The 18,974-nt window shown below is 43.3% G+C and overlaps 2 protein-coding genes across 3 annotated transcripts in view; both read left to right on the forward strand.

Annotated features, from left to right (window-relative positions):
* Positions 1–18,974, forward strand: part of LOC134205616 (beta-1,4-mannosyltransferase egh) — a 435,947-nt gene that overhangs the window by 158,494 nt on the left and 258,479 nt on the right. The gene's annotated exons all lie outside the window — the stretch shown is intronic.
* LOC134205615 (beta-1,4-mannosyltransferase egh) overlaps positions 1–18,974 on the forward strand; it is a 188,030-nt gene that overhangs the window by 158,494 nt on the left and 10,562 nt on the right. For both annotated transcript variants that reach the window (XM_062681025.1, XM_062681026.1), the window contains exon 2: positions 9,112–10,291. In XM_062681025.1, coding sequence (XP_062537009.1) covers positions 9,488–10,291 — 804 coding nt within the window. In that variant the 5' untranslated portion in view covers positions 9,112–9,487. The remainder of the gene's footprint in view (positions 1–9,111; positions 10,292–18,974) is intronic.

Consider the following 18,974-nt stretch of genomic DNA (forward strand, 5'->3'; position numbering starts at 1 on the left):
TTTCAAAGTTGACCATTTTGTATGAAAACGGCAAGTGGGCTTTTATTATGCAGGTCACTGTAGGTCGGTTTAAAAGCTATTTGGTCGGGGTTCAGCCAAATCGCACCAAGCGCAATAGCCATACCAAATAGGGGAAACCGCCAAATGTTGAACGGCTAATTTTGCCGCCTATTGTTGAACTCCCATAAGAAATGCATGTGCGTTCAACAATAGGCGAAGAAAATAGCCGTTCAACATTTGGCGAATTACCCCTACCCATTTGTAGCACAAATTTTCATGTAGCAGATCCTATTGATCACAAATCGTAAGAGATATCCTTCTACCCTGAAATTGAGGATATTCAACAACAAATGTACAAATGAATTGATATGAATTACTTTCGGTTTTCGTTCCATGAACAAAATATCACAAGTCAGTCAAAAAACGCTTGGTGCGGTTTCCCTGAGCCCCGACCATGTGTCTGGCAGAACTAAACGGACTGCTTTTAATGATTCTATATCTTGACCCGTGAAGAACACCCTCGGAGTGCTACAGGGAAATGTGTTTTAAGGCCCCTTTTGTTTATTATGTATATTGTATATGAATAACATGCGACGAGTTTTACGATTTTGTGATGTAAACCTATTTGCACATGATACTGGGTTATTTAATATTCATTGCACCATGCAGCTAGAGAATTAAAAGATGCGATTGAACGCTTGAATAAGGTTTCCGTTCTTTAGGTAGATAGTTGAAGAACAAACAGTTTAAATTAAATATTAGTAAAATAACGTAACATTGCAAAATTGTTCAATTGATAATGTCTCGGTAAAAATAGGTGACGGGACACTTAATCGTGTGCGAGAAGTTACAAAATATCTTGTCTTGACAACGTCATCAAGAATATAGCCAAGAAGTATGAAATACTTTGTAGAGTGAAAACATAATTAAAAAATATTGCTAATAAAATAAAGTTGTACAAACAATCACAAATGGCACTTGCATTTTGGTTTTAGCAAATCAGACACAAATATTGAGATTGCAGCGTTTGCAGAATAAGTTTATGTGTTCGATTTTGTTGTTGGATTCTTTGCAGTTGCTCTCGGTGAAGCAAAGAATTGTGTATTTGACAAATGGTGTTTATTTTTAAAGTAATTAACGGAATGCTACCTCGATATTTGTGTGATCGAATTGAAAGAGGAAGTGACATTCATAGATATAACACTAGGAACGCGGGAGATATAAAAACATCTTACAGTATCGAATTCCTCGCCTTTTCCGTTGGATCCTCTGCAGTCTTTAGCACTGAGTTGATAGCGTCCACCGTGGACTTACCATTCCGAAAACCAAACTGGTTACTCGACAGGCCATCCGTACTCTCTGCGTACGGGGTGAGCCTGTTGAGGATGATCCTCTCGAGCAGTTTACCCGTCGTGTCGATCAGGCAAATTGGTCTGTACGCCGATGGGTCACCCGGAGGCTTCCCGGCCTTCGGCAGCAGTACCAACTTCTGCCTTTTCCATCTCTCAGGGAAACAACACTCATCCAGGCATCTCTGCATCTAGCCTGAACATGTTCGGGTTCGCTATGATCGCTGCCTTGAGTGCACTGTTTGTAATTCCATCGGGGCCTGGAGCTTTGTTCATCGCAAGGGTGTTAGCCACTGCGAGTAACTCTTCGTTCGTCACCGGAGCCACCATTTCGGCCACACTCCCAGCGCCTTGCAGCGCAGGAGGAGGCCAGGGACGTGTGGCTCGGGACGGTAAGAGTACTTCGATAATCCTCGCCAACCGATCCGGTGACCGTTCGGGGGGTGAAGAGCCCCCTTTGGTCTTGGCCATCACGATCCTATAGGCGTCACCCCACGGATTCGCGTTGGCACCCTCGCACAGGTTGTCGAAGCACGCTCTCTTGCTGCTCCTTATGGCCTTGTTAAGGGCCAGTCTCGCAGCTCGAAACACTTCACGATGGACCGCTCTTTCCTCCTTGGTGCGGGCTCGTTGCGTCATACGTCTAGCCTTGAGGCAGGCTGATCGTAGGGCTGCAATTTCGGCACTCCACCAGTATGCCGGGCGTCTGCCATTTCTTGGCAGGGCTCCTCGGCATAGTAGCGTCGCACGCGCGTGATAGGACAGCTACCAGCGCATCCCCGCTTAGACTGTCGGTGTTGGCCTCCAGTCCCAGGGCCGCGGTGAAAACTTCGCTGTCGAAGTGATAGGACTTCCACCCACGGACCTGACAGGGATCACCCGCCCTCGGATGCTGCACACCATAGTTGATCTTGAAGCGAATTGCTAAGTCAGAGACCAGACCGGGGCTGATAAACGTTACATCTATCCATGACTCGGCCCCATTCCTACGGAATATGCTACTGGCTCCGTCGTTGACAAGCACTGCGTCGAGTTTTGTAAGTGCCTCGAGTAACGCTTGTCCCCTCTGATTGGTGCAGCGGCTGCCCCATTCCACCGCCCAAACATTAAAATCTCCCGCTAAAACGAACGGGCTCCGACCTACTTGGTCGGACGATAGCCTGTCGATCATCTGGTTGAATTGTTCCATTGGCCACCTTGGTGGGACGTAGCAGCTACAATAGAACACACCATTGATCTTGGCTATCGCGACACCCTCCGCGGAGGAGTGTACAACCTCTTGAACCGGGTATCTTCCTGTTGTGCGAGCTAGACCCGTCCGCCACCCAGTTGTCATTGTCGGCAGGGACGTTGTACGGGTCGGACAGGAGGGCTCGACTCGACTCCGAGACCGACTGCCACAGCAGTTGCTGGGCAGATGCACAGTGGTTCAGGTTCAGTTGTGTTACTTGCACGGCTTTTTCCTATTGGCATTTCCGAAGGGACACGCAGGCCCGCCCATAACATGGTTCCGGGCCTGCTTCTTACTGGTGCAGATGAGGCACCTAGGTGCCTTGTCGCATTCCTGCGCCTTGTGTCCCTCCTCGCCACAGCGACGGCACATCTTGCTTCGGTCTGGGCCCTTGCAGTCATAAGACTTGTGCCCGGACTCAAGGCACCAGTAGCACCTGTCCACTGAAGGTGACTGGAGCACGCTTACTGGGCATACTGACCAGCCGATCTTCAGCTTCCCTTTCTCAGTGACCTTTTTGGCATCAGCCACCGGGTCAGCTTTGAGTATCTCGGCTGATATGCGATCGACCCCTGGGGTTTTACTCGATTTCATGCTTTGTATGGCTGTTTGAATCCGTCGGATCCTAGGCAGACCATGCCGAGGTGGTGGTAGCCTGGCTGCCACTTGAAAAAGTCGAGTCAAGTACGAGACACTGAAGACGGCCTTACTGTTGAGGTCGAAATACGTATCTGTCAAGATACAATTAAGTGGTGGAATTCAATGGGATGGTATAAACTCGTCTTAGGACAAGTGAAGACATTCCACTAAAAAGCTCAAAATAATTTTCTTATTGAAAAAGTTGTTAGAAGTGCTCGAGCCAGCGTTTCAGCTGGTCAGTTGGGTCGGCCAATAACTGACCATTCGCGGCTTTCACAGGCATCGTTGCATTCATCTTCGCCCCGCTAAACGTCGTGAGATATCGTAGAGGAGGCGAATATCTACGGTTGCTGCGGCTCTCTTTCCTTCGTCGGCCAGAGATTCCGCCCACGCTCGCTTGTCCCGTCGATATGAGCGTTTTACTTCCTTCTCCAGAGCTGAGTATCGTTGACGGGCTAAGACTTTGGCTCCTCTGTTTTTTTATCGCTCTATCGCGGCTTTGGCTTCTCTTCGCTCCTCTATCTTCCTCCAGGTCTCATCGGTGATCCATTGTTTGCTCTGGGTGCGCAGTTCGCCCAGATTTTTCTCGCTGGTGACGCTGAGGGCATTCTTTATGGCGGTCCATTGGTCTTACACGCTGCCACCTTCCGGAATATCTGCAGCACGCGTCTCAAGTTCTTCAACGAAGGACCGTTTCACCGTGGCATCTTCCAGTCGGCGTGTGTTGAACCGTCGTCCAACTCTCTCCTCCTGCCGAAGAATCCGCGCAATGCGCAGGCGTATTTCGCCAATGAGGAGGTGATAATCAGACGCGATATCGGTACTACGTTTATTCCGTACATCAAGAAGGCTCCGTTTCCATTTTCGGCTGATGCAGATGTGGTCGATTCGATTTTATGTAAAGCCGTCACGGGAGACCCACGTGACCTCGTGAACCGGTCGATGAGGGAAGAGAGATCCCCCGATCACCATGTCGTTATTACCACAGAATTCTGCGAACAGCTCTCCGTTTTCGCTCATTTCTCCGAGACCATGGCGTCCGATAATGCGCTCATGGTTCGAGTTGTCGGATCCGATCTTCGCATTGAAGTCGCCCAAACAGATCTTGACATCACCCTTCGGAATCCTATCTATGACGGCATTGAGTTGACTGTAGCAGTTCTCTTTGTCTTGCAGATCGGCAGCATCGGTTGGCGCATAACATTGGATTACATTAAGGTTTCGGACCCGTGTTTTAAATCTGGCAACGATTATCTTTTCACTTATAGGTTCCCACTTCATAAGCGCGACTGATAGCTCCCAGACGCAAAATCTGCCACAAGCTCATCGTTATCACAGTGTTTTCTATTACTGTGGCTTCTGTAAGATAGTCGTATACGAATTTACACCCCTGGAAATAAGTTGCCAGGCATTAATTGTAATAAGTAAAAAAAAAAATGTCATATTTGAGTGTCAAAATCGCGATTCCTAGCGACTAGATTGAGGTCAATTTTTTGCTTCCCATCCCATAATGACCTAATTTTTCAATTAATGAAATTTATTTGTATGCATTTTGATTGCTCTGCCCATTTCAGTTGGAAAATTATACATAAAGCTTTATGAAAACAGATTTATAAGACAATCTGTTACTCGCTGGTTGGGTGTATGTGCAACACGGATATCTTCCACACGATCTCTTGATCTTGCTACAGGTATACCTCGACTATGTGTATGGATTTTTTACCGAGATTATATAGATATTATTTTGGTATTTTTTGGATTTTGAAAAGCTACTAAACTTTTGAAGTCATGTTTTACATTGATTTCATATTCATTGAGATATTGTACCGCGCATAAAATAATCTACTCATCCGCTTATTATTCGTCGCAACCAAACATTAGTTAGCGCCAGATAGTCTCCAAAGTAAAACATACTTTCAGCAAAAAAGCCAAAAAAAGGCATGTTTTCGAAGTTATATATGAAACCGCATACAATCCTTTGATTGGCTGACTGGAACTATTTTCACGCTGCAAGGTGCATTGATATACTAATTTTATTAATCAAACTAGAGCTTAAAATATTGATATTCATGAGGCAACTTCGAGCCGAATTTTGACAAACATCGCATGATTATTCAAAGCATAGAATTACATATTCAGGTAACTGCTCCACAAACTCATTCATTTGACTGTCACTGAGTGTGCTTACTATGTGCAGCAAAAATACAATTAGCATTGTTCATATTGATGTTTACCGTTGAAAGCAGAGCTTAAAATATTCATCTTCATGAAGCAACTTCGGTCGAATTTTGACAAACATCGCATGAGTATTCAAAACATAGAATGACATAGTCAGACGACTACTCCACGAACTCATTCATTCGACTGTCACTGAATGTGTTTACTATGTGCAGAAAAAACATAATTAGCATTGTTTATGTTGATGTTTACCGCTGAAAGTGCCTCGCGGATGAAAGTCAGATTCAGTCCTGTGTGATAAATCACTTTACTCATTTGAAACGTATTCAGATTTCAGATAATTTATCAATTTGTAAAATGTGCATAAATATTCAATGACTAATATTCAACTGAATATTGACTGTTCAGAGCCGATTATGAATGTGTCGGAAGTGAACTGACAAATGAAGAAAAATGGACTTCACTAAAAATTTTCGATTATTTTACACTCTGGTTGAAAGTGCCTCGCGGATGAAAATCGGATTTAGTTCTATATGATAAATTATTTTACTCATTTAAAACGTGTTCAGAATTCAGATAATTTATCAATTTTTAGAATGTGCCTTAATATTCAATGACTAATATTGATCCGAATATTGACAGTCCAGACACAGCGAGCTGACAAGTGAAGAAAGATGAACTTCATCATATTTCTATTATTTTACGCTCTTAATCAAACCAACCACGACCACGCCCTTACAACGTCCAGGAAATCGGGGATTTTGTTTCAATCATTTGCATTTTAAAAACAAAACAAAATCTACCAGCAGTCTTTATATTTAAATGAATGTTATCCTTATCCTTTCCATTTAAATGAAAACCGGGATAATATATTTGTTAAATACCTTGCTTGCGGATTATACTGATACTGAACAACAGAAAGATAAATAAATATATGGAATTTAAAATAAATATTCTGGAACGAATCGCTGCTTTAAGAAGGTTACCAATGAATGATGCTTGGCAGTTCAGTTGAACTTGAAACGCAAAAAAAAGTTCTACAGCAAACACCCTCGAAATCTAAAACGTTTTTTAAGCTACTGCAATGCATTCAAATAAACGCAAATAAAAGTGAATTGATAAAAATAACTGAATCTATCTTCCTAAAGGGCAATTCTTCCCGTTCTTATGTGCTTTTTCCGTTATTTCTTATTGTGACTATTTTTACCGTGTAACACAAAATTTGAGAAAAATAATGTACTTCGATTGTATGGAAAATTCTATTATTAGGGGGAGATCCCCAAGCGCCGGACATTTCCCAATACCGGACACTTCTCAAAACGGCACTTCGAGAAGATGTCCATATAATCGAGGTACACCTGTACATAGATAGCAACTGCGCGCGAAAACCCGATTCGTAAGCCACACAGTGATTATAAGTTTGGCGGAATGATCCGACGGTAATTGCTTTACGCATTTACATGTTGATAAGAATTATTATTTCGTGAGGCTCTGGTTTGCGTTCAAATGTACTTGACGAACAAAACGACCTTGCCAACGGAACATCACCTTCATTTACTTATCGATAAGAGAAACTGTCGTAGTAGAAGCATTCAGGAATGAACGGGTACATTGCGCTTGGCTTTCAGATGGGTTTGATTGTACTTTTATCGCTGACTCAAATAGGTAAGTGAAGAAAGAATTAGTATGACTAAGAACTCGTTTCACAGAAAGTGTGCCAACGCCAATTGAATCAGTTCTGTTTTTTCAACGGTTTTTTGCTGATCCATTAACTTTTTGTTTTCAACATTCGTTTGTAAATTATACAACCCTGGCCGTTGCACACCAAGGAATGAAACAAGTTTAGCGCATCAGGGAACTGCCTATGATCGGATATTTCTCGGGTACTTATTCAAAAGGACGTATGTGATTTTGTAAACAAAGATTTAAACGTCGATTTGTCCAATCTTATGGCACTCCCACGCAAACTAACACTACCAACAGGTAGCCGAAGGCTTCCTCTACCTGTTTGTGGTAATGGTTTGCGTGGGAGTGCTATCAGATTGGACAAATCGACGTTTGAATCTTTGTTTACAAAATTACACACGTCCTTTTGAATAAGTACCCGAGATTTGTATCAATCCACAGAATCAAGCGTTTTAGAAATTTTAATTAAGTGCACATTATTTGTGCAAAATTATGTTAAAAATCCAAATTAATCCACCTATTGAAGCTACATCCTTTCTAGTGTTTAACTATAACACAAACCTCTGTGCATGGAATCACTGTTTTCAGCATGAGGAAAGGCAAAAACGATAATGGGGATCTGCGCCGAATGAACACAAAGTCGTTTAAGCTGTGCGCTGTTTACTAAAAATGAATACTTTTTCATACATCGAGTTCATTCAAAATGAATTTCGGCACCGCTCAACGTCAAATAATGAAACAGCGCACACTCAAACGTCATTGTGTTTTTTCTGTGCATGTTCCCATAGATCAACGCAGAATGAACTCTCCTTAAAAAAAATTCTGACATTTTAGTGGGTCATATAATGAACACAAAATGAACTTTTGTTCGAGTGAGTGTCAAACTCAAAATCCATATCCTTTAGGCGAGTGAATTTGATGAATTCCTGCACAGATCTATGAAGTTTGTGAAGTGTAACTGTTATGTGGTCACATAGACCTGTGCAGGAGTTCATGAAATTCACTCGCCTAAAGGATATGGATTTTGACTCACCCGAAGGATTTTGACATTTGAGCGGGTCGTCTTCTCGAACAAAAGTTCATTTTGCGTTCATTATGCGACCCGCTCAAACGTCATAATTTCTTGGGGGAGTTCATTTTGCGTTAGTCTATTGTTCAAATCTGTGCATGTATTCACTCCAACAAAAGTTCATTTTGCGTTCATTGCACGGACAGGTTTTTCCTCTCAGGCTATGCCCACTTGTACCATGACCATGACTTGTACCATGACCCTGGGCATAGTGTATCCATTGTACTTGCCATACAGTGGCGGGCATAAAAAAGCGTTCAATTAATAATTAAGGAAATGCTAATAGTAATATACCTACTAAGTTGAAAAGCAGGGACAGAAAACTCGTTTAAACTATACACTTAAATAGGTAACGTCCATTAGCGTTAGCATTAAGCAATTCCCACAAATTCGTAAGTGGCCTAGGCTGTTGTATGAGCGTATCATCACTGCCATCTTTTTCCAGCTGTTAGAAACAAGGCACATTTCAGCAGTCTAGAATCTAGATCTGTATACTGCCCACGTCCTTGTGAATGCTGAGGAAAAGGAAGGATATTTTGTTGTCCATAGATATGATAAATTAAAGTCAGATTTCCTTGACCTTGAGTGCATACAAAGAGAAGAGTTTGAGATTATTTCCATTTCCCTCTTGATTCTCACCCTGAGCTTAAATTGAAAACTGTAAATTTTACAAATATTAGCTATTGAACTTTAAAAAAAATGTGCACAATAATGAAACACTAGATGGATTGTGTCAATTGCATTAAAAAAAACATTTTCACAAGCTGACGATAGTAGTATCTTATCACAATCGACTCAATTGAGCAACCAGTACTTTGAATCAGCTTTGAATTATGTCAATACACGTCTATCATAAGGTGGATATTACTTATCAGCTGTAATCATTATTATCTGTAGTACGTAACTTCCAATTGAAAAATATCAAACAGTACTTAAAAGAAATATTTTTCTTTTCACAGGGTATCACTCGATTAGACAGTCACACTATTCCTTCAAAACGATACCGAAGCGAATCAACATCAGCAGAACGACCGGGCGCAATGTCTCGCCGCAGTTCATCGAGCTTGCAACGTAGGCCATCCACTAGGACTACGTCCGAAACCTGAAATCAGCGCTAAGAAATCTATCACCATAGTTGTTGGTGAAGTGAATCAATCAAATGATGAAGTGAAAGATTAGCATTACAGTGAATCACATCACATCCGAATAATCTTATTTTTTAACTACGTTGCCGCGAGTGAGAAAAATATCAGAAAAGTGTTCATTGATTTAAAACGCGAAAAGTGTAATCGCGTTTAGGAAAACACATCACCAGTTAGAACAGCAGAGCAGAAAATGCTGAATTCCATTTCGAAGCATCTGCTGCACTGCACGTTGCTCATCACGTTGCTTATAGTGTTTGAAGTGTTTTCCGGTGGAATAAAAATCAACGAGAATAGTTTTGTGGCGATCGATCCCTGGGAAGAGTACGGCACGATACTGACCATTTTGCTGTACACGCTGCGATTGCTTACATTCCTTACGTTGCCCCAGGTGCTGTTCAACTTTTTTGGATTAGTATTTTACAATGCCTTCCCGGAAAAGGTAGTGCTGAAGGGGTCGCCTCTGTTGGCACCCTTCATTTGTATTCGTGTCGTAACCCGCGGTGACTATCCTGATCTAGTCAAATCGAACGTCATGCGAAACATGAACACCTGTTTGGATACAGGATTGGAAAATTTCCTCATCGAAGTAGTGACCGATAAACCCGTGAATCTGTCGAAGCATCGACGGACCCGGGAAATTGTTGTGCCCAAGGATTACAAAACGAAAACCGGTGCATTGTTCAAGTCACGGGCATTGCAATACTGCTTGGAGGATAGCGTAAACGTACTTAACAACAACGACTGGGTGGTGCATTTAGACGAGGAAACGCTACTTACGGAAAACAGTGTCCGCGGAATCATCAACTTTGTGCTGGATGGAAAACACCCATTTGGGCAAGGATTGATAACCTACGCAAACGAGAATGTGGTGAATTGGCTCACAACGTTAGCCGATAGTTTTCGGGTGTCTGACGATATGGGAAAGCTTCGGTTACAATTCAAAATGTTCCATAAGCCATTCTTCAGCTGGAAGGGTAGCTATGTGGTTACTCAGGTATGTATACGAGCTTTATTATTAGTATTTGAATAGTTAAAATGTCTTTATTCATACTGTCTTTTTGAAAGGCATCATCCTTTTTGTTTAATAGAGTAAGACGGGGCAAGATGAGCGAACACCCTAAGGATGATCGTTAGTACCGTCTCAGCAAGCATGCCTTTCTATATTACAAAACGACAGTTTTTTTTGTTGCATCTTATTCAACATTGAGACTAGAACGCGAAGTAGGTAACTGGTTTTGTTATCGAAATGTTATTATTTTTCATTGATACTATGAAAGTCACATTGAATAACAGAAATGAATTGGAAATTTCAGTTAGTTTTATAATGTACGTGACTCAAAAAATTCAGCGCAGTAATGGCACTTGAACCTGGGCTTAGTAGTCATGGCACAGATAAAATATCTTGCCCCATCCCAGAGAAAAGAACACCAAGGAAAACGAAATTACTCTAACTTTCTTAGAAAAATAACTCCCAACGTTTGAAACACATTTTGGTTATAATTCCTAAAAAAAAACCTATCAACTTCTAACTCCTTGAAATCTATGTGGGCGTCGCTGGGCTCTTTTTAGTAGATGTCATGTCATCATTTCTTTCCCGTTTGTGTAATTGGCACACTTTAGTCTGTACCATATCTTATAGATTGGGCATTTGAGGCCATCCAACCAGTCGGCAGGCAGTTCTTCATCATCCCATATTTTTTGGATAATGTTTATTTATTTATTATCAGACTAAGGCCGGAGTGGCCTGTGCTGCACATAAAAGTCTTCTCCATTCAGCTCGGTCCATGGCTGGACTTCGCCAACCACGCAGTCTGCGGAGGGTCCGCAAATCGTCCTCCACCTGATCGATCCACCTTGCCCGCTGTGCACCTCGCCTTCTTGTTCCCGTCGGATCATTGTCGAGAACCATTTTCACCGGATTACTGTCCGACATTCTGACTACGTTCCCGGCCCACCGCAGTCTTCCGATTTTCACGGTGTGAACGATGGATGGTTCTTCCAACAGCTGATGCAACTCGTGATTCATTCGCCTCCTCCACGTACCGTCCGCCATCTGCACTCCACCATAGATGGTACGCAACACTTTCCTTTCAAAACTCCCAGTGCACGTTGGTCCTCCACGAGCATCGTCCAGGTCTCGTGTCCGTAGAGAACTACCGGTCTTATAAGCGTTTTGTAGATAGTCAGTTTGGTACGGCGGCGAACTCTATTCGATCGAAGCGTCTTGCGGAGTCCAAAGTACGTACGATTTCCAGCCACTATGCGTCTCCGAATTTCTCTGCTGGTATCGTTATCGGCGGTCACCAGTGAGCCCAAGTACACGAATTCTTCAACCACCTCGATTTCGTCACCACCGATAGAAACTCGTGGTGGGTGGCTTCCATTGACCACTCTTGAGCCTCTTCCTATCATGTACTTCGTCTTCGACGTGTTGATGACTAGTCCAATCCGTTTAGCTTCGCTTTTCAGCCTGATGTAGGCTTCCTCCATCCTCTCAAAGTTACGTGCCATGATATCAATGTCGTCGGCGAAACCAAATAACTGGACGGACTTCGTGAAAATCGTACCACTCGTGTCAATCCTGCCCTTCGTATTACTCCCTCCAAAGCGATGTTGAATAGCAGACACGAAAGACCATCACCTTGCCGTAACCCTCTACGCGTTTCGAAGGGACTCGAGAATGCCCCTGAAACTCGAACTACGCACATCACCCGATCCATCGTCGCCTTGATCAACCGTATCAGTTTATCCGGAAATCCGTTTTCGTGCATTAGCTGCCATAGCTGGTCCCGATCGATTGTATCATATGCGGCTTTGAAGTCGATAAATAGATGATGTGTGGGCACGTTGTATTCGCGGCATTTCTGCAATACCTGACGTATGGCGAACACCTGGTCTGTGGTAGAGCGTTCACCCATAAATCCTGCCTGGTACTGCCCCACGAACTCTCTTGCAATTGGTGTTAGTCGGCGGCATAAAATTTGGGAGAGTACCTTAAAAGCGGCGTTCAGCAATGTGGTTGCGCGGCAGTTGCTACAATCCAGCTTATCGCCCTTTTTGTAGATGGGACACATGACACCTTCCATCCACTCCTGCAGCAGATAATGTGTTGGATTGATTGATGCAGCTGCTTACTTTCGTGTTTGAGAAGCTCGACCGGAATCTCGTCCTTCCCAGCAGCTTTACTGTTTTCAGCTCAGTTAGAGCCTAATATACCTCGTCCAGTGTCAAAACTATTTTGATCGTCTATTTTCAGAATGATTCCATTGTGCCACGCCCTGACGATCGTTGTTAACGTTACAACGCCGACATATTTGTATCGGCGCGCCGCGGAGGAAACTTCAAGGAATTAGCCGAGATAATCCCGAAGAATTATCCTAAGAAATGGAAAAAATAATAGATGAACATATTGAGTCATAAATTTTAACCCAAATACCGTTAAGAAAATGCCAATTTGCTTATCATGAAGGTAAATCATCAGTAACCGCATTACAAGCAGTTGTTACTATATTAGAAAAATCTTTTGAAGCAATAGAAATTTCCTTTGCTGGTTTCTTAGATATAGAGGGAGCTTTTGACAACACTTCTCATAATTTCATAAAAAAGGCAATGTCGAATCGTGGTTTCGATAAATGCATTGTAGATTGGATTAAGGAAATTGTAACAAAAAGAGAAATATCAGCTAACCTCGGCAACTCTCACATTAGTGTTAGAGCAATCAAAGGGTGCCCACAAGGAGGGGTATTATCACCTTTACTGTGGTCTTTAATAGTAGATGATCTTCTCAAATACCTGATAGCCCAGGGCTTCGAAGTTATTGGTTTAGCTTACGATATTGTCATAATTTTACGAGGCAAATACAATGACATTATCGCCAACAGAGTGCAAACTGCTTTAAACTATGTCTCACGTGGTGCAATAGAGAAGGATACCTGGATACCCAGTTGGCTACAGCGTCGATACACCTGTCTGGCGTGTTGTAGAGCTCGGTCTTGGGCGATATTCCTCCAGTTTCCCCGAACGTTCAGGGTCCCCAGGTCCGATTCCACCGCGTGCAGCCAGCGTGTTCGTGGCCTTCCACGAAGTCGCCGGCCCCTATCTGGTTCTCTGTTGAATATTGTTTTCGATATTCTTTCTTCCGACATTCGCACTAAATGATCAGCCCACTGAAGTTTGCCGTATTTTATACGATTCACAATATTTTCTTCTTTGTATTCTTGATACAGCTCATGATTCGTGCATCTGCGCCACACACCGTTTTCTAGTTTCTCTCCGAGTATTGTACGCAGCACTTTTCGCTCGAAAACCCCGAAAGCTCTTCGGTCCGCCTCTTTTAATGTCCATGCTTCATGTCCATAAAGGACCACTGGTAGAATCAGAGCTTTGTATAGAGCGAATTTCGTTTCCGTTTGCATGTTGCGGGACCTAAGCTGGTTACGTAATCCGTAAAAGGTTCTATTCGCAGCAGCAATGCGTCTTTTCACTTCACGGGAAACGTCATACATATTCCACATAGATCACAGCAACTTATATATGACCAGATTCAGTCACAATTAAGTTGCTGCAACCAAATTCGCTTGATTTGTGCTGCTCGGGTCATTGTCACATGTCACAAGCGTTCCAAGGTCAACAAATTCTTCAACAACTTCAAACACATCACCATCAAGCACTACCTCTGCATCAACACCACTAGGTCTTCCCCTATCTCTACCTGATACCATGTACTTTTTCTTAGTATAGTTAATAGTTAAGCCTATCCTCGCCGTCTCCCTCTTCAGTGGGACAAAAGCCTCCACTACTGCTCTGCGATCGATTCCAATAAGGTCGACCGTGTGATGATAGTGCCGTTCCTCTGCACGCCAGATCTCCTAATAGCGCCCTCGAGTGCAATGTTGAACAATAAATTCGAAAGTGTATTACCCTGCTTCAATCAGTCTAAGGTCACAAACGAGGTTGACACTTCGTCTGCAATGCGAATACTTGATTTCGAGCCATCCAGAGTTGCACGTATCAGTCTAATCAGTTTCGCCGGAAAACCATTTTCGGACATTACTGGCCACAGCTCATTTCTTTTCAATGAATTGTACGCTGCTTTGAAATCAATGAACAGATGGTGAGTCTGCAAGTTGTACTTCCGGAATTTATCAAGAATCATCCACAGGCTAAATATCTGGTATTCGCTGACGAAAGACTCCTCAAGCGGTCTCAGTCTGTTAAACAGGATACGCGACAGAATTTTGTACGCCGAGTTCAGAAGGGTGATCCCTCTGTAATTGGTACACTCTAGTCTGTGCCCTTTTTTATAGATTGGGCATATGAGGCCATCCAACCAGCCGACAGGCAGTTCTTCATCCTCCCATATTTTCTGGATAATGTGGTGGATTGATTGATGCAGCTGCTGACTTCCGTGTTTGAGAAGCTCGATCGGGATCTCGTCCTTCCCAGCAGCTTTACTGTTTTCAGCTCGTTTAGAGCTTTTTTAACCTTATCAAGCGTTGGTGGTTCCACAGCTTGACCGTCGCCGACTATGTCCATCCTGCTCCTTAATACACCTTCATTTTCACCGTTCAACAAATCTTCGAAGTGCACCTGCCACCTGGCTGCCACCATAGTCTTGTCTGTCAGCAAATTCTCCTATCGGTCATTGCACATGGCGGGCACTGGCGCAGTCTTATGCCGCGCGCCATTGACAGTTGCGTAAAACCTCCGTATATAGTTTCTATCAATGTTCTCCTGCGCTTCAGCTATCACACTCTCTACATGATGCATTTTTTTCTGCGGTGGATTCGTTTCGCTTCTGCCCTTGCTACACTGTACCGCTCTCTGTTGGAACGGGTGCGAGCCACTAGCATTCGACTCCTAGCAACATTTTTCTCGTCCGTCACTCGCTGGCACTTCTCATCAAACCAACCATTTCGTTGGCGTCGCTGTACAGTGTTTAACACTTCCTGCGCTGTTGTAGTCACAGCTTCGTGGATATTTTCCCACAATCTGTTGACGTCGCCAGATCCGGTGGCATCTCCTATCCGCTCGTCCAGCTTCTGGTGGTACTGTTCAGCAACTCCTTCAACTGACAAGCGTTGGATATTGAAACGCATCGTTCTGTTGTTTTGTGAATTCGTGACGCTGGAAAGTCGCGCCCGAATTTTTGCAACTACAAGATAGTGATCCGAGTCGATGTTCGGACCTCTGAAGGACCTTACATCTAGCGAAGTAGGTACTGCTTATTACCATCCCTCTAGCAGCAGCAAAAGTTACAAGTCGCAGACCTTTATCGTTGGTAGCGAAATAAAGGCTTTCCGTACCAATGACAGGGCGAAAGAAACTTTCTCTTCCGATCTGCGCATTTGCATCTCCGATGACAATCTTTACATCGTGTGTTGGGCACTCTCCAAGGCTCTCTTAGAACTCATCATTCACGTCATCAGACTTATCGTTCGTTGGGGCATAGATGCTGATCAGGCTATAGTTGGAGAATTTGCCCTTCATTCTCAACACGCAAATGCGGGCGCTTATCGGCTCCCACCGGATAACACGCTTCATCTGCTTCCTGATCACCATGAAGCCAACTCCTCGTTCTGCTCTGTCACCGCCTCTATAGTAGATGTGGTACTTGAATGAAGTGTTCGCTATGGGATCCACCGCCCGGAATTCACATTCTTCAGTTCTGAACCACCGTATTTCCTGGATTGCTGCCACACTCACGCCGACCTTCTGCAGCTTACCAGGAGCTCAACACGTGCGGGTTCATTCAAAGTTCTCACGTTCCAAGATCCGACGTTCCAAGATCCGACGTTCCAAGATCCGACGTTCCAATCGTTGTCGTTTATTCGTTGCCATTGAATTAATCCGTTTGCTCTACTTTTGCCTTTCTTGGTAACTGTAGAATCTTCGGTAGGCTACTTTAACAAAGTTGCGCTACCTACATCGCGTTGAAGGGGCTGCCTTCTCGATGCTGACACGAGACAACATGGTGTGCACAGTTTAGTTTAGAGTCCCTCGGTGGCACTCGGACGATGATCAGCCGCCCCTAACATGGGGAATAGACGCTGTTTTGAGCCGTATCTCCGGAAGAAGATACAGCAAATCCTCCTTCCCTGTCAGCATACTACCATAGTTCTCACCGGGGTTGGTTACCCGATCTTCCCTTAAGTTGCTCGTATCCCGGCTAGCGCTACGAGGAGGTAGGGATAGGAGTTGCTGGGTAAAAGGGCTAAGGACCACAAAATGGGGTCTATTTTATTCCTTCAGGTACGCAAAGTACCAATGGTACGCTTTACCCAGCATTTGCCGTGCCAAAATAAAGAATAGATGCAGTGAAAACTAGTGTGGAGGAAAATGAGTAGGTCGGACTTTAAACATCTTAAAAAAACATAAAACTAATTCGATTTGAAAGATTTTTTTAACTCGAGATTATTTGTCATTTAAGTCACCCATTTTTGTATTAACTTGAATACTAAAATATGCCATTTAGAAATTATAGTTTACAAGGATTTTTAATAAGAGACCATGGTCTAATTGGTGCTTTAAAAATTTCCTCGGAATGCCACGTCGAGCTCAAAATCTCAAAAACTTCATAAAAAAATTGTTATACAACCGTAGTTTTACTGGACAAATCGTATTTTTTTGTATCTTTTTTAAGGAGGCTTTCAGCCCTTGGCTGGCTCACCTCCGAAAAACAAATCGTATTTTAAAAATGTTTTCATTATTTCAATTACTTTATATTTTTCAAACAAATGGTCCTACTAAAGACTTATAAGCTTTGTGAGTCCAAAAAATTCTCTGTCTAGGAATCAATTAGATCATTTTATATCATTATTTTGCTGTTTTACAGAAAACTATTGAACAACAACAAATTGTTGTTGTGTTACTAAATATGGATAACCATAGTCATAGCTTCTGGCTAATTCAATGAATATCATCCTCAATATCTACTCCGTGGTACTTATAAGTCACTGGCCTCTAGCTTCCATCCTCTCCCTATTTACGGTGAATATGGGCGTGGCCAGTGGTCAGAAATCCACAAAAATCGCGAAATCCGCGTAGTCGCACCACCCTGCTTATGCAGATTATATTATACAGACTTATGCCTAACGCTTAATATGCCTAATGTTAACATCGCGGATCCACAATATAATTAAAACAGATGGCGGGACAGTTATGCTGAGGGCTTAATCAAATGACGTTTAGTCCAAAGGACGTTTAGTCGAAGTAACATTTGGTCGAAAGTGAGCATAAACTCCCCATAAAAATTTCATGGATACACTTTTTGTGTTAATACACAACTTTTCAAAAGGACCTAAGTAACATTTTTATGAATTAATTTGAGTACTGCAATCAGCAGGTCAATATGATAGCTTTTGATTACAGTACCGTAAATCATTTTCAAGAAATTAATAAATTATTATTTTCCGTTATTACAAGTACTTACTGTGAGTTAGGTATCTTAATCTTGACTAAATTTGCTGCTGAATGATATAACTTTCAGATGAATTTGCATTTATTTTTCGCCAAAATTTGAACAATAAAATCAACAATAATTTTTGAACTCACAGCAAGCTGCCAAAAAAGCACTCAAAACAAGTATAATAACAAAACCCAGATTAATCCACCTAGCGTTGGTGGTACCTTTCTCGCATTTAGTTGCGACACCAACCTTATATGGGGTTTATTTGGTTCGATGTACCATTTTCTTCATAACTTTAAAACGCAATGACCGATCGTTATAAAATTCAATAGTGATCAACAAGGCTTTGTCCCCTGTCGAATGAAACTTGTTGCGAGATCGGTTAAGGATTTCTATACGAAAAGTTGTCTAATGTTTTTTTATAGTTTTAGTGCACACACATACACACTGCAAAATGGTGAATTGACATCACAGCGACCTACACAGCTCTGGTTCTCACAAGTTCCAATCTCATGCTTCCACGGGTATTCCGATGACAATCGACCGCCTGCTAAGGGTTTTGTACTTAGCTGGTAGTGCAGCCTGGGCACTGTTGTCCTTCTGACATCAGCTTGAGTGAGGGCGTGCGTCCAAAGGACCATCATCCCTAACCTCTAATCCCAATGCGTTAACCGACCCGTGCCGAGGGGATGCATGGCATGGGGGGTGAAATAATGAGCTAGGCCTTTAACGGAGCCTGTGGGGTACCTGGGCACCCTCCACAGTAATTGTCCCTTACCGCGTCATGCTGGGCTCTGGCGTGGTGGACCTCTTTTCCCGAGCAACTCGTGGGACCAAAATGGAAAACCAAGTCAATTCTTCAATTAGTGGTAGTAGTGTAGGCGATAACCCCTTCGCAAGAGGTGGGTTGTTCAGGTCTCCGCCTAGGAGGCTAGAAGCAATAGTCGGCAGCTCGGTGCGCAGCGCCAGCGTGGGTCACTTAACCATCTCCCAGGCTACGCCGGTAGAGGTTATAGACGGCCCATGGCTTGTGAAGGCGATGAACCGCAAACGCGATGGGCTTTCGGCCTTCGAGGTGGCGACGGAACAGCTGGACGCCATCATCGACTTTGCGTCATCGAAGCATAATATCAGTAAGGACCTCAAGAGGAACTTGCAGAAACTTCGAAAGTCGATGCTGGACTGAGGCTCAAGTATTTGCGGGCACGTCGGGGTGACTGCTCCAACGGAGCAGACACAAAAACGGGGGAGACAGTCTCCAGGGGATGAG

The sequence above is a fragment of the Armigeres subalbatus genome, chromosome 1 (assembly GCF_024139115.2).
Source record: "Armigeres subalbatus isolate Guangzhou_Male chromosome 1, GZ_Asu_2, whole genome shotgun sequence".
NCBI classification, from domain to species: domain Eukaryota; kingdom Metazoa; phylum Arthropoda; class Insecta; order Diptera; family Culicidae; genus Armigeres; species Armigeres subalbatus.